General features: G+C 47.7%; 1 protein-coding gene across 3 annotated transcripts in view; it reads left to right on the plus strand.

Annotated features, from left to right (window-relative positions):
* Positions 1-15,551, plus strand: part of LOC119168205 (branched-chain alpha-ketoacid dehydrogenase kinase) — a 225,222-nt gene that overhangs the window by 42,191 nt on the left and 167,480 nt on the right. For all 3 annotated transcript variants that reach the window (XM_037419620.2, XM_075890993.1, XM_037419612.2), the window contains exon 4: positions 966-1,013. In XM_037419620.2, coding sequence (XP_037275517.1) covers positions 966-1,013 — 48 coding nt within the window. The remainder of the gene's footprint in view (positions 1-965; positions 1,014-15,551) is intronic.

Here is a 15,551-nt window from a genome sequence, read left to right on the forward strand (position 1 = left end):
CTCAGTTTAGTGGCTGCACAAAGAACGGAGGGCTGTGTAGCAAGAACTGGTTGAGGAGAGCGACAACTAAAGAGCTTTGGAGGAAGGGCCAGCATTTAACAATAAGAATCTATGGGTTAGCTTTACCTTCAGTTTCCTCTGTTTGATTCGTGCATTCATTTTTCAAATTTTCGTACCATACCTGCACATAACGAAATCATGTTTTAATGAAATTTTTCTGTAATTTGTCAATTTTGTTATATCCAGGTGTAACTGTGACACTTAATGTAGCATCCATTGATTTACCACTCTTTAGAAGCAAACTGCATGGTGTTATGGGAAGAGCTTGATAGTTCAATTGAAATGCCGAGTAAGGGTGAGAAGGCATTGTACTGCCACCTGATATTTACGATATGAAAACAAGAATTTTGTTGCAGTGCTCCCGCTCTGATGCGACACTGTTGTGCCGCCTTTGGTTGGGTGTTGCATTCACAAAGGTGTACTCTTTTCGCATTGGTATGGCAGACGCCTCTACATGCGACCCCTGCGGAGCTGAAGAGACCATTGAACACGTCCTGTGCAGCTGCGCTTGCTATGACACGCAGCGATGCCAGCTCCGGATGGTTTTGAATCAACTTGACTCTAGACCATTCTGTGTGTAGAAGATTCTGGGAGCTTGGGCGTCTGCCTCAATTACGCAGAAAGTGACTAAAGCACTCCTATTTTACTTGAAGACATCAAACCTGAGTGACCGCTTGTAGACTGTGTGTGCTCCCCCAAGTGTGCTCGTGATTGTGTGTACCTTCTTATCTCTTTGCAACCTCTTCCTCCCTTCCCTAGTGCAGAGTAGCAAACCGGATGTGCGTCTGGTTAACCTCCCTGTCTTTCCTTTCATCTTTATCTCTCTCTCTCTCTTGTTGCAGTGTAGCAGTGAATGTGTGTAGAGAGGGTCACGCTGACAGGACTTGTGTTTTTCTCTCTTTTAGCATGAGCTGTACACTCAAACATTCTACCTGCTCACGGAGATACCTCCGGTAAGTATCTACTGCTCTTTTTGGCCCTTTTTAAGTCACTGAAAAATGTATTCTTTGTATGCTTTGTGATAGACAGTGTCTCGAATTTGTATATAAATGACATTAATTTCGTTTGCACCTATGTGACATTGATTCTTGCAACATGCTTCGTAACACCCATTTTTTCAGAATGTAAATATATCTGAACTATATGAACACATTGTAACGGCGGCGCAAACAAAATAGAAAAAGGGGAGTGTTTTAATTGTGCGTGTGCTATCACCCTTTGCAAAGTCATTTGCACCTCGTGGTGCATGTGCGTCCCGCAGATTAGCTGTGGTTAGGTTAGGCACAGCTTCCATGTGAGAGGTGGCGCTGTGCTAGTGTAGGTAAGGTTTAACGCGTGGTGCCATCCTCGCTGCTGCGGCTGAAGGGCCAGGTCAATGTCTGGGAAACAGTAGTGACGGGTCTTTTTGATGCTGGCAGCGTGCAACGACAGAAGTCTCCTGCCTTGGGTTTATGGGGAACGTCTCTGCGGGTTGTTTTATCAAGGGGAAGTCGAATGTCGACAACACGTTCACAGTACCTTGTGCTTCTTTTGTTGTTTGTCAAAAAAATTGAAAAAAATCTCCAAACAGAGGCTGTGTGCTCGAGCCGACATCCTCAAGGCTAGAGCTGATTCGTTGATTGATTTGTGGAGTTTAACGCCCCCAAATCACCATATGATTATGAGACATGCCTTAGTGGAGGGCTGTGAAAATTTGGACCACCTGGGGTTCTTTAACGTGTACCCAAATCTGAGCATGCGGGCCTACAGCATTTTCGCCTCCACCGAAAATGCAGCCGCCGCAGTCTGGATTCGATCCCGCGACCTGCAGGTCAGCAGCCAAGTAACTTAGCCACTAGAACATTGCGGCGGGGCTCAAGGCTAGAACTGATTTCCTTAGCATGTATATAGGAGAGGTAACTGTGGATATATGGATGCAAAGAGAGGGGAAAGTACCATGACGAGAGTGAAAAGTACAGTGGGATTTCGTGAATGAAAGAAAAGAAGCAGGGTGGCAGATGTTTTGCTAAATCACGGTTGTGTGAAGAGGCACCTGTAACATTGGTAGGTTTATAATTCCCTGAAGAAGGGGCTTAAGAAGGAGGGGCTAACGTACCGCAAGAGACAACCGTTCACGCCAACCACTACGCGCCAAGGAGAACTGCTCCTCTTTCATGTGCCACCTGGATGGCGGCACATGGCAGCCGGCGCTACCGCGCTAACCATGATGCTCATGGTGGCAATAAACACTTGCTAGAAGAGCACCACCTACCGCTCGATATTTGTGAACCCGAAGTGCAGCCCATGCGCGAAACACGTGCGCCATGAAGTACAAACGACTTTACAGGGGGTGTTAGATTCCCCACAATTGAGGTTCGTTATTTGGAGGCTTCAGTCTACTTGAATGCAGAACCAAGCAGGTCGCTCGCTGTATTTCCACAGTAGGGGGAGTGTGTATTGAGCTGGTGGCACCGCTGCGTGGGGAGGAACGAAAGTAAGTGGCGTGATAAGTGCAGCAGCTGCAAAGCTCCTCCACGCTGGTGGAGGAGCTTTGCATTGTCGCGCATGAATTTCTGCATTGTCAATAATTGTCTGCACTAATAGTTACGGGAAATACTCTCCTCGAACGAAGATCTTTCATTTTTCGGGGGCAACAATGCCTCGTAGGCCAGTGGAAATCGTGCATTTGCATTGTACGCCATGTGAAGTGATCCTGCGCATGGTTATAGAGTACATGTTGTTGCTAGTTCGTTTTAAATTTACGCCCCGTGAAGGTGAACCGGTGTTTTTATAGTACAAACGGAATTGAATGGCAGCAGGCAAGGGGATCGTAGGTCTTCAGTGCACATTTCGTTGGCGGAAAGTCATCGATAGATTCAGCTTCTCCCTCGTACGCTCCTGCTATTTTTCCGCCACTGTACTGCAAAACTTCGACGATCGCGGAGGCCAAGAGGTCGCACTTGGCTGTACGTGTGGCATTGTTATGCAGATCGTAGTTCAAACAGTTTATTACATGCATAAAGGCGAGCAATATTCAAACAAGCTCATTTGCTGGTAAAATATTTTACTGGCACGCCCTACATAGAAGCGGACAATGCAGTTCGTAAACGGCGGCAGAACAAGGGCCGTATGTGTGGCATAATGCACAGGGGACCGCGCAGGTATTGCATATGCTCCTTGACAGTGCTGCGCATGCAAGCGGTGCCATGCCATGCTGTTTTTATGGTACGTGACGGCCAAGATATCACTTGCATATTTGACATGTAACATATTTACTAAATCACTCATGCAGCCTGAGGAACGTCTACAAAAGGAACAGGAGCATAGTAAGATTCGCACAATCGTTAGGTATAAAAAAATGCAAGACGAGATGCGATTATACATACTACTAGCCCCGATTGCACTTGGTAGCTTTCAAGACATCACACTACAGCACATGTCTCATGTTAGTGTCATCGTTCGCTCAGTGATAAGCAGGTAAAATGACGAAAAAGCGTTCGCACAAACATAACCTCGATGATGACGGTGCATGCTTCCTGATTCACGTAGGCTTGTCGCGCACATCGCTCTTTCAAGATACTCTGTCCGACCGTGGTCTCTTCGGTCATGTTGAAAACGTGCCTCCTGCGACATAATTTGTCGCCTTTCTCTTCGTTCAAGGCTCCAAAAGCCTTGTGCTCTTTACTTTCTTGAAGCCGGTGCGCTTTATAGCACTAGTAGCCACTGCGCGTGCGAACTTCTGCAAAATGCGGGCGCAACAGAAAGAGAGACGAGAATTCGTCGCTCGTCAGTTAAGAACTCATTGGCCACTCGTGGCGCTGACGACGCACTGGTGCACCGCATCAGCGTGCCATTTGTAGGAGCCGCACGTTTCCCATACACAGCTCAGAGTGGAAAAGTTATTGGTATTTGATTATTTTGTAGGTTCCTATATAAATCTATCATATGAGGGGGAAAAAAAATTGTTTACGAGCCCAAGAACACTGCAATTTTAAACCGACTAATTAATTATAGATTAGATACTGTACTGAAATATATTAGAATCAGCATGGCGCGGGGGGTCTAATCCTTAGGAAAGCAGAAAAAATTACAACCTGGCATCTTCATTTTCATTTCATGACTCTTTAGCAGGCTGTTCTATTTAGTCAACGAACCGTTTGTGACAATATGAACATTTTATAATGTAAATAACGTTTGAACTATAGTTAGATACAACTTAAAAAGTCAGGGGAGACCTCGCCCAAACGACCGAAGCGCGGCAGCCTCAGCGACTAAAGAAATAGTCCCACTTTTGCTCTGAGCAACGTTCTCTGCAGGCGGTGTAGCGTGTTAGACAACCGTATGCTGGAGAACGCGAGAGAGAGAGGGGAAACGCCCATGTTGTCTGCTACGGCGCTTATTGGCTACCACCACTGCAAACGTCATTTCCTCGCAATGCCTGACGCCCTCATCTATCCTCGCCGTCGTCGCTGCGCTTGCGGGGTGAGGGGCGAGTGATTGCGGTGCTGTGTTGTATCAATATGCCAGTGATCCAACTGCTTTGGGGTTGTTTCCGAGCTACTCTAGCCGTAAGTAAGCAGTGTCAGGGCTGACTGCGTAAACAGGCGGCATCTCCACACTTGCGGCATTACGAGTATATACGGACAAGATTTACGCGTTGGAGCAAGACGTGCAGCCTTGGCCGCGGGGTTTCATCGCGTGGGGAGCTCGTTTTTTGCCATGCGTGTTTAGCTCATGCCTAAGTTTTAACCCCCCCATAGTTGTAGTTTTAATCCCCATTCTCACGGCCGCATCTAACGGACGTACGCTGCCGTTCATGTTTCGAGCAGTTTCCAGTGCTCAATTGCTTGTACTTGCGATGACGATAGTTATAGCGCGAGAACAGAACGACGACAAAGAGACAAGAAGTACACGAACGACACAAGCGCTAACTTCCAACTGAGTTTATTGCGCAGAGCACGAAAACATATAGAGGAGACAGTAAGCCATGTAACAAAAACTATGTGGCACAAAGAGCAATACATGAGTAAGGGAAAAAACAAAAGCACAGTAAAAGGCGTTCTGTTTTGTTCTCGCGCTATAACTATCGTTGTGTCATACCAACTAGCCCAAGCTGCCACACTTTTAATCTACTTTGCGAGTTTTAAATAGATAGATCGGCATGACTTGTCTAAATACAACCAGCCCAGTTCAGTTCGCTAATGCAGGTGAACTTTCTTCATTCTGTTTCTGAAAACATTGTTTACACTTGAGCGCAGCGTGTTCAAAAATATATGTCAAGTTTATTAAAACAGCTATGAAAGAGTTATTTGCAAAAAAAAAAAATCACATCAGCAGGTCCCATAGTTCAGAAAAACTGCTGGCAGCCTATTGTGAATATGCATGTTCAGAAAAACTGCTGGCAGCCTATTGTGAATATGCATGTTGTCTGTCCACATGAAGAGCCATCCACATGAAGACAGCAAGAGTGACTCACAGTGAAGGCTTAATGTCGAAGCATAGAAATAATAAATTGAGTTGGTGGCAATGAAAAATGAAAAAAATTGCTTAAACAGGAGGAACCCGATGACATTATTCACAGAATTTTTACTTTCTCTGTCCATTAGTACTTGCTTATTTATAATAAAACACCTGATCCTCTCTAAAGCATGGCACCATATAGGTAACACTGTAAAGTTAGAAATTACAAATGCTTACTTTATTTGTGTGCATTGACTTTTCTACTGCCTCCTGCGGTGCCCTCAGGCCTTGGAGGTAATACAAATAAAACATCTGGCATAAACAAACATAATCTTGCAGAAACTTATTGAAAACTAAAGTCACTCTTAATTGTTATTCAGTGTTTTTTTGCACCATCTGCCTGTGATCTATCTTTTTTCTATTCCCCATTGTAGTAAGCTGCTCAGTACCATCACTGTGATACAGTTGGGAGCCTAGCACATGTTGACAAATCTGGTTTTTGTTTTGCACTGCCACTAGCCCATATCTCCCTCGTTTTGCTTCAAATATTACCCACGGTCACCTGCAAGTTAGACACGTGCAGTATTTTGGAGAATGACTGTTGCAGAAAGTCCGCAAAACTGCCGCAGGCATCACGAATCGACACTGCGATGTCAAGTAACTTGACAGTGTATTTTAAAACAGAACATACTGATTGAACAACTGTTTCACGTTTTTGCGCTGCTCTCGCTGCAGGTAAAAAAAAGAAAGAAATGACGGGGGCGTATTATGCACACTTGATAGTTTAATCTCGCAATTACAAACGATATGCATAGATCGTGTAGGCAAGACCGCCGGTAGCCTCAAAATTGCTCAAAACAGGAACGGTGACTTACGGCTGTAGCTGCAACAGCGTAATGAGGCGACCGGATTAAAGCTCGACATGCGTTTAAGAGCCGTGACGAACATGCTGCGGGATCTACGAGAAAAAGCGAGCCCTGATGCTAGCGACGCTGCCGCAAACAAATGCGTCTTATGTGCAGTCCGTCTACAAAATTTGCCCGAGACTGTTTACTTACGATATCAGTAGTTCGGAAACAACCTAAAAGCAATCTGATTCACAAAACACACCACACGCACAGCTGCTTTCAGTACCGGCGCTATTGCAAAAAACAGCAAAAATTCTAACTGAACACGGAAATGACGTTCGTGGTAGCTGCTCCCAATGAGCGCCGTAGCAGACGACATGGGCGTCTCCCTTCTCTCTCGCGCGTTTTCCAGCATACGGTTGTCAAACACTCGCCGCTCACACCGCGAGCGCAGCTACGACGGCGAGGACAGACGAGGGCGTCAGGCATTGCGAGGAAATGACGTTTGCAGTGGTGGTAGCCAATGAGCGTCGTAGCAGACGACATGGGCGTCTTCCCTCTCTCGCGCAATCTCCAGCATACGGTTGTCAAACACGCGGCGGGGTAAACGGCTCATGATGGGAGTCTGGAGCACACGCCCATTGGTGATGCAGGCTTGTGTGCATCTGCCTTTGAGGAGGGAATGCTTCGGTCACCTCTTCTGTCTTTCTAAGTTGTATTCAACAATAGTGCAGATTAAACTAGATTTTATATGATGAACGTAATCACTTGGAATGCTTCTAACTATCACGTCAACTTGAAGTTGTTTGCAAGTCTTTTATCTTGAATGTGTTACTTGGGCAGTAGAATGCCTGTTTACTTTTGCATGTGCAAGCATGTGTCTTCAAAGGAAGACATGGCTCTTGGGAACCGAGAATTTGCCCAAAAATTGAATTTTCAAAAGTGTCATTTTCGTAACCTTTCTACCATCGCGCACCTGTGTCCAAGTTTTCGCTTCAAAATCCCGAGTATTAGCGGCGTAACAGTAAATCAAATATGTGTTGGCATGTCCCCAGCTCTTTAAATTGTGGACAAATTTAGCTTATTTTGGCTGCCCGTAACCTTGAACGGCCCGCTACAACAAGGCACGGCCATTTCGGTATCGGTGAAAAGCTCTCGCATTTTGCTTTATTCAGCCAGGCAACACTGAGCTTGCCACCTTCTCAAATAAAAAGGGATAAAATGTAGGCTTAAAACGTCATTGGCCACTTTAGATCACGTGGCTAAAATTGTGTCATCTTATTGGCTTAAGGCGCTGCATTTGAGAACCTGGCTAATTGAGGTGCCATTTTGCCTTAGGTTATGACCATACAATGAACATGCCTAGAGGACGGAAGAATCTCCTCTTGGTGTATCAGTTCGGCCAAAGGGGAGTCATAATGAAAAAATGTGCTAACGGCACAACATCACGGGTTTCTGCTACTGATCTGTCGTTGCTTCGGCACCTGTTGTTAACTGCTATAGAAGTGATGCAGTTGGCTCCACAAAGGCATGGTATTGCGCCACTCTGTAATTGTAGAGCAAGCGCCTCGCGGTGTCAAAGCTTCTGACATCGTCTGCGTTGGTGACAGTGGTTCGTAAGATAAGGGTATGCCATCACGCGACTCTAGCAATCGGCAAGTGACACGCCCGAGAATGATGACATTCTTCGCGCCAACTCTAGCCTTGTGCGAGTCAATGCCAGAGCTTTCATGAGCAGCAACATAGCCCAAGTGAAGGCTCGTGGGCTGGTCGTGCTTGATCAACTTGATTTGACACCTGCAACAGTGCAAAAGACTGCTGTTTTCACCGATTCAAGTGATGTGCCATCAGCTTTCGCCGTGGACATTCCAGCTTCGTATTTGATGATCGATTTGGAGATCCTGAATGGGCTGCTCGCTGCTTGCTTCTGGTGCAGAGTTTGAGGCCGGTGTGCGAGACTGCTTATGGGTGACTGCGACTGCGGCCTCTCTAAGAAACTGATGGTGAAGTGTGACTTGTGGTGAAGTGACGACCGTAGGGAAATCGTGCAGAGTTGGTGGGGAAAAGTTGTGCAATGCATTTGAGAGAAACATTTTATCCATGCGTGCAATACTCTGCAGTGAAAACGATTAGACAGCCATGAGTGACATTTTCATGTCGATAGGACTGTCGCGGCAAGGATTGCACAATAAAGGCTGTTTCACCTGCCATGATTGAAGCGAAAAAATTTGTTCTGTTCACTGCATTCGCTCTGTTTGCCATTGCTGCTAATGGCATTTTCGTTTCACGTGGACTTAGATGCTCTGCAATTTTTGCTCTGCGACTGAAGTGGCGAGCAACATTTCTTACTACCATTCTTTGTGGTAGACACTGAAGAATATTTCGAACGTAATGTAATAGTCTGTGCATAATGATATTGTCATGGGGTCGTGACGTGAAAGAAGGGAGCAGACTCCACGTCGAAGAAGACACTGTTTATTCGGGCTGAACTTGTGGCCACGCAAAAGAAAAGTAAGACACTGTCACTGATAGCGGCAAACAGATCGTCGGCAGCGATCAACTCACAAGCGGCGAAGCGTGTGTGCATTTATACACTTGCCATCGAATATTCTAGCGTTATCATTAGCAGCAATGTAGGTTCCAGAATAATTTGAAAAGTTCAGAAAGTGGGCATGACCTTGAAACCATCTACTATAGCCTCGAAACTTCTCTAACGCCGTAGGCACGGTCGGCGGTGGACGTAGTATAACAGGGCAATAACAAAACTTGAGGAAAGGAACGTGGCATTGCCCCTTTCTGAAATAGGCATCATCTCGATGCTTTAATGGAAAATGAAAGTACAAAAAATAAAGCAAGAAAGAACAAGCAATAAGTTACAACAAAGCAATAACAACAATAAATTACACTGTTTTAGTTGGTTAACGAGCATGAAACGGCTTGAGGCACGCGACATGGAGGACTTCAGGTTGTGATCAGCGTCGTTGAGAGTTCGTGATACCGTCGGGGACGACCTCGTAATCGAGTGGGCCGAGACATCAAATTACCCTGTATGGTCCAAAATACCGTCGCAGCAGTTTTTCACCGAGTCAACGTCGGCGTATCAACGTCCTTGCCAAAATGCATTCACCGGGCTGGTGTTCCACAAAGCGTCGTCGAAGATTGTAACGGCAGCAATCCGTTGTTTGTTCGTTCTTGTACGGAGCCAGGCGAGTTGTCGGGCTTTTTCAGCGTGCTGAAAGTACTGCTTACATTGAGGTTTTCTTAGTCGGTGACGTTGGGTAACATGGTGTCGAATGCCGTTGCCGAGGTCCTTCCGCAGACCAACTTGTACGACATCATCTGCGTCCTTTCTTTTACGGTGGTGTTGTACGCGAACGTCACGTACGGAAGGATGGCATCCCACGTTCTGTGTTTGAAATCGACGTACATGGCCAGCATGTCGACGATAGTCTTGTTTAGGTGCTCGGCGAAGCCATTGGTCTCAGGGTGGTACGCTGTTGTATGGCGGTGGTTTGTCTGGCTGTATTCCAAAATCGCTTTGGTTAGCTGAGCAGTAAATGCCGTGCCTCTGTCGGTGATGAGGACCTCCGAAGCTCTGTGACACAGGACGATGTTTTTGACGAAGAATTTGACTACCTCAGATGCACAAACTTTGGGCAGGGCTTTCGTGTCGGCGTAGCGAGTAAGGTAGTCGGTAGCTACGACGATCTATTTGTTTCCCGAATTCCACGTCAGAAACAGCTCTAATAGGTCCATCCTGATTTGTTAGAACTGTCTGCAAGGTGGTTCGATCGGCTAAATAAAGCATGCAGGCCTTGTCGGCAGTGTCTTCATCCTTGACAGTCTCGGCATGTCCTCATGTAACGAGTGACGTTGGTGGTAAGGCATGGCCAGTAGTACCTTTCTTGTATCCTTGCGATCGTGTGGGAAACGCTAAGGTGTCCTGCCGTCGGGTCGTCGTGTGAGGCCTCAAGTACTTCTGGTCTCACTGCTGAAGGAACCACGAGGAGGTGGTCGGTTCGAAGGGGCGAGAAGTTGTTCTTTAAGAGAACTTCGTTTCGCAAGAGGAACGAGTCCAGTCCTTTCTTGAAAATATTCAGAAAAGTTGTGCTGTTACCCTCGAGGTATTCCACAAAGCTTCTAAGTTCTGGGTCAGCCTGCTGTTGCTTGGTGAAGTCGTCGGCAGTTATTGTTTCTAAGAAGCTGCCCTCATCCAGGCCGTCGGGCGGCGGTAGTTCGACAGGGGCACGAGACAAGCAGTCGGCATCGGAACGTTTCCTTTCAGTCTTGTAAATGACGGTCACGTCGAATGATTGAACGCTGAGGCTGCACCGTGCGAGGCAACCCAAAGGATCTTTCAAGTTAGCTGGCCAACACAAGGCATGGTGGTCGCTCACTACTTTGAAAGGCCTGCCTTAGTGGTAGGGGTGAAACTTTGACGCTGCCCAGATGATGGCAAGGCACTTCTTTTCTGTTGTGGAATAGTTGGCTTTGGCCTTGGATAGCGACCGGCTAGCATAACTGATAACCCTTTCTTGGCCGTCAGTCCTCTGCACAAGGATGGCACCGAGTCTATGCGATGTTTGGTGACTGTGGTTTGTCGAATTCTCGATGCTGACGAAAAGCAGTCCTTAAATCTCAAGAGCAAGGACTTGAGGTGCTCTTGCTTGCGCTTCAAAAGGCTGGGGTTGACATCGAAATATGGTTCAGGACCATGGTTCGTCGAAGCAGCATCGGCAGCATTGAAGAAAAAGAATGAATTGCTGGCTTTCACGAATTCATCTATGTAGGCCACCGTGGTACCATGGTTGATGTGCCTGTAATCGTGACAGGAGTTTGTCAGCACCGCCTTTACTTTGCCGTCATGCAGCTAAGCTATGCCTCTTGCGATGCAAATCTGACGGTTTAGAAGAAGGTGCTGATTGCCCTCGACGAGGCCTTTAAGATTTTCGGCTTTTTCGGTGCCAACGGAAATGACGACGCTGGAGAAAAAGGCATGGTGACCTGTTCTTCTAGCACATTTAATGCGGGATTCTTTGGCATGATAGGGGTTGGCAGCGTGTTTTCCGAGGTTAGTGTGATTGACTCAGGTCGATGACAGCGCCGTGTTGACTTAGAAAGTCCATCCCAAGTGTCACATTCCTGGAGCGATTTTGTAAGACTACAAAGCTCGCAGGATAAGTCTGGTTATTGATAGTGACTCTTGTTGTGCAGACTCTAGTCAGTATAAATAAATGACCTCCAGCTGTCCTCACTTTTTTCAACTTGGTCGTGAAAGGCCCACTGACGACGAAATAGTCGGCTCCAGTATCAACCAGAGCAGTGACGAGGTGGCCGTCGAATGTTACGTCGAGGTCGCTGGTTCGTCGTCGTGCCTTGCAGTTCGGGCGTGGCGTCGGATCTTGGCTACACATATTTGTTCCGATGCTTCCACGTTGCTGTGTCGTGACGTCTTCATGTTGCGAAGGTTAGACGTCAAGACCCTTTTCGTTTTGCGGCGAGTGCTTTCGATTGTTTTTTTGGCGTCGTCGACGGGGGCGGCGTAGGATCTTCGGTAGTTTGTTGTACAGCAACCGCACCGCCATCGGTTGCTGCCCTTAGTTTTCCAGGTAAGGGCTCGGAGATCGGCCCCGAGCAGATCTAGTGCAGTGCCCGCGGTGCGATGAGGCGTAGAGGCCTGGTGACGGCGAACGATAAGGTCGTCGGGGTGTCGTCTGGGCTCCTGCAAGGTAGTCAGTGATGTCATGCATTCGTTCGCCACGTTGTGGACACGGCGCATTGATGTCAAAGCCCCGTAAGTCCATGTGTCAGTACTGGTAACCGCGGTAGGGGTGTCCGGCCTCGCTGCAGTTGTAGCAGATCGGGCGATTGTCAGGTGCACGCCAAACATCGATTTTCCTCGGTGCGCTGCGCTGTCTTGCTGGCGAACGGTGGGACGGCGGTGGTAATAATGGCGGCGGTGGCGTCTCGCGGCGGAAGTGCAACGGGGTGGTGTCCTGGCATGTACGTGGAGGAGGGGCGTGGGGGCGGGCTGCAGCAGCATAGCTCATGGCTTGCAGCTGCGGCTCTTGAGGCTGAGGAATGCCCAGTGATTGCTGGATCTCCTGGCGTACGACGTCCGCAATGGAGTCCATGTGAGGCTGTACTGAAGGAAGCAATGTTCGCAGCTCTTCTTGCAGGATCGCTCGGATCGTCTCACGCAAGTCGGTGGTTCTTAGCATTTGGATGTCGGCGTAGCTTGTAGACGAGAAGCTACAGTTGTAGTGCCGTGTCTGCATCTCGAGCGTCTTCTCCATCATAGATACGCCTCTCATAATCATATGGTGGTTTTGGGACGTTAAACCCCACATATCAATCAATCATTATCCATCGTAGATGCTTCCAAAATTAATTCGGCGACCTTCTTTGGGGGGTTCCTGATCAGCCCAGCGAAGAGTCCTTGCTTGACTCCTCGCATGAGCAGACAGACCTTCTTCTCCTTGGACATGTTGGTGTCAGCGTGGCGGAAGAGGCAGTTCATTTTTTCCATGAAAATGATGACATTTTCATTGGGCAGCTGCATTCGGGTCTCCAGCAATGCAGCGACCATCTCTTTGTGAGCGACACTCGTGAATGTTTGCAAGAATACGCCGTATAGAAGATCCCAAGTTTGACCACGTACTTGCCGCGTCTTCCAACTAAAAGTAGACGTGACAGAGCTTCTCTTTTGTGTCTCAGTGGTTGAGGGTGACACTCGGTCGTAAGTCTCTAGCCAGGTCTCCGGAATTCATACGATGACCCATAAAAAAATCGGTGGTTCCCTTGGCTACTGTATCACGATCATGGTCTGTGGCGCAGCACTCGTCATCGTTGGTGCGGTCGAGGTCATGGCCTCGGTCTTCCGAGCCTTGCCTTGTAGAGGCCCGTACTCCGGAGATAAACCTTGCTGCCTGCAGCTTGTTTGGTGCTTGTGGCTGGCACTGGTGTGTTCTTCGCGACGTGGGCTGGGTTCACAGCTTGATGGGGGTGTCTGGTACATGAACGAAGCAGATCATCCACCAGATGTCACGGGGTTATGACATGAACAAAGAGAGCAGACTCCACGTCGAAGCAGAAACTGTTTGTTCGAGCCGAACTTGAGGCCACCCAAAAGGAAAGTAATACACTGGCACTGATAGCGGCGAAGAGAGCGTCGGCCGTTGCCCTGCCGCGGTGGTCTAGTGGCTAAGGTACTTGGCTGCTGACCTGCAGGTTGCGGGATCGAATCCTGGCTGCGACGGCTGCATTTCCGATGGAGGTGAAAATGGAGGCGGAAATGTTGTAGGCCCGTGTGCTCAGATTTGGGTGCACGTTAAAGAATTCCAGGTGTTCGAAATTTCTGAATCCCTTCACTACGGCGTCTCTCATAATCATATGGTGGTTTTGGTACGTTAAACCCCACATATCAATCATCAAACCAGAGCGTCGGCCGTGTATCAACTGACAAGCGGCGAAGCCTGTCGGCATTTTACACTTGCCATCGAACATTCTAGCGTTATCGCTAGCGGCGACATAGGTTCCAGAGTAATCTGAAAGGTTAACGAAGTGGATGTAACCTTAACAAAACATCTACTACAGCCTCGAAGCTTCTCTAACACCGTGGGCAGGGTTTGCGCTGAACATAGTGTAACGGGGCGATAACAAAACTTGAGGAAAGGAATGTGGCAGTATTATTAAGTTTCTATGGACGGTAATGAAGAGCACGCCTGTTTTGTCGTTTAAGAACACTTTTCAATGTTCGTTCCTGAAGAAACTAAATATGTAGTACTGAACTTCATGTGTTTAAAAGTTCTGATAAACTAATACAGTCGAACAGAGATATATCGATGTCGAAGGGGATCGCGAATTAGTTATATTAAAAATTGAATATAAAAAAGTAGAGGCCCCCGAGAGCTTACCTGTAGCAGATCTTCACCTACAATAGGCGCATTCAAGATTGCGATCAATCCCCCACACACGCCACAACAGAAGGATTTATTTGCATGACGAAAATCGCTAATCTTGGCCTGCTTCTTCGTTTTTGAAATGTTGAAGACGCTAGTCTCGATCTTATTAAGGCTGTCCAGGTGCGACAGCCCCATTAAGGCTGTCCAGGTGCGACAGCCCGGTTCCCTCCATGTGGCCGATACTGCGGCGAATGACGCCGATCGCTGCCGCCACTTCAGCGGCGGAGTACTAACGTTTAGCCAGCACCTCGTCCAGACAATCCATCCTATCACATGAGCTGTCGGCCTGGACATTGCAGTTCACTTCTATGAATTCGTCTGCAGACATTTCGTGTGGAACTGCTGTCGGGAAGCCGGATGGGAACTCGCAAAACGCGTCGTCTATGCGTTCGTCGTTGCCGTCTTCACCAGTTTTCGCAAGTTCCGCCATGTGTGAGCCTGCCTTGCGGAAGCAGTTGAGCACTGTGTCTGTCTTCACGTCTCGCCAGGCATTGAAGATCTCTGTGGAAAAAAACTTTGCGGAGATTTTTGGCCACTCCTTCGTCATCCACAGCTGGATGTCCTGGCTGCTGACAGCTTCGCTTTCACCAAAATTGGTTTTGTGAACAATTTAGTAGGGCTGCTTAAATGGTTGAAGACCCAGTGTTGTTGGCAAAGTTGTTTCACGGAGTGCAGTGGCAAACCATTTGGCCTTGGTGATTAGCATCGGGCCATCCACTGAAATAATCTTCATGATCACTTCTAAAAACCACGCATAGAGTGCTTTTTCTACATTCTCGTGGGCAGAAGCGTGCATATGACAGGCTCCAGACGTTCCCTGCACCGTTGCCTTTGCCTTGATATCTGCTTTACTCTTAAACAAGATCTCGGAGGGCTCCATGGTATCCTGAAGTCATCCGCGACCGTCGAACATTTCTCCCCCGCCTCAACACGTTGAATAACCTTCAACCTCGCCGCAAAGTCAAGGGCCTTGCATTTCTTGATGCTGGCCATAGCTGCACGAGAAGTCGACAATTCAAGGAGTCCGCAGCGGCTTTGCACATCACGCACGCAAAAGAGAAATGTGCGGTAGTATGTAGCGGAAGCAACAAAAAGCGCTTGTGAGGCAATGGCCACCTTTGAGGGCAACAGCAATAGGCGCGGGCACGCTGGGCGCGAGCTATGGTTGGCTGATCAAAACTCTCAAAACAGCAAGAAAAAAATAAAAGGCGAAAGTAGGAGTACGTTTGCTCTTCCGTTC

This window comes from Rhipicephalus microplus, chromosome 3 (genome assembly GCF_043290135.1).
Source record: "Rhipicephalus microplus isolate Deutch F79 chromosome 3, USDA_Rmic, whole genome shotgun sequence".
Lineage (NCBI taxonomy): Eukaryota > Metazoa > Arthropoda > Arachnida > Ixodida > Ixodidae > Rhipicephalus > Rhipicephalus microplus.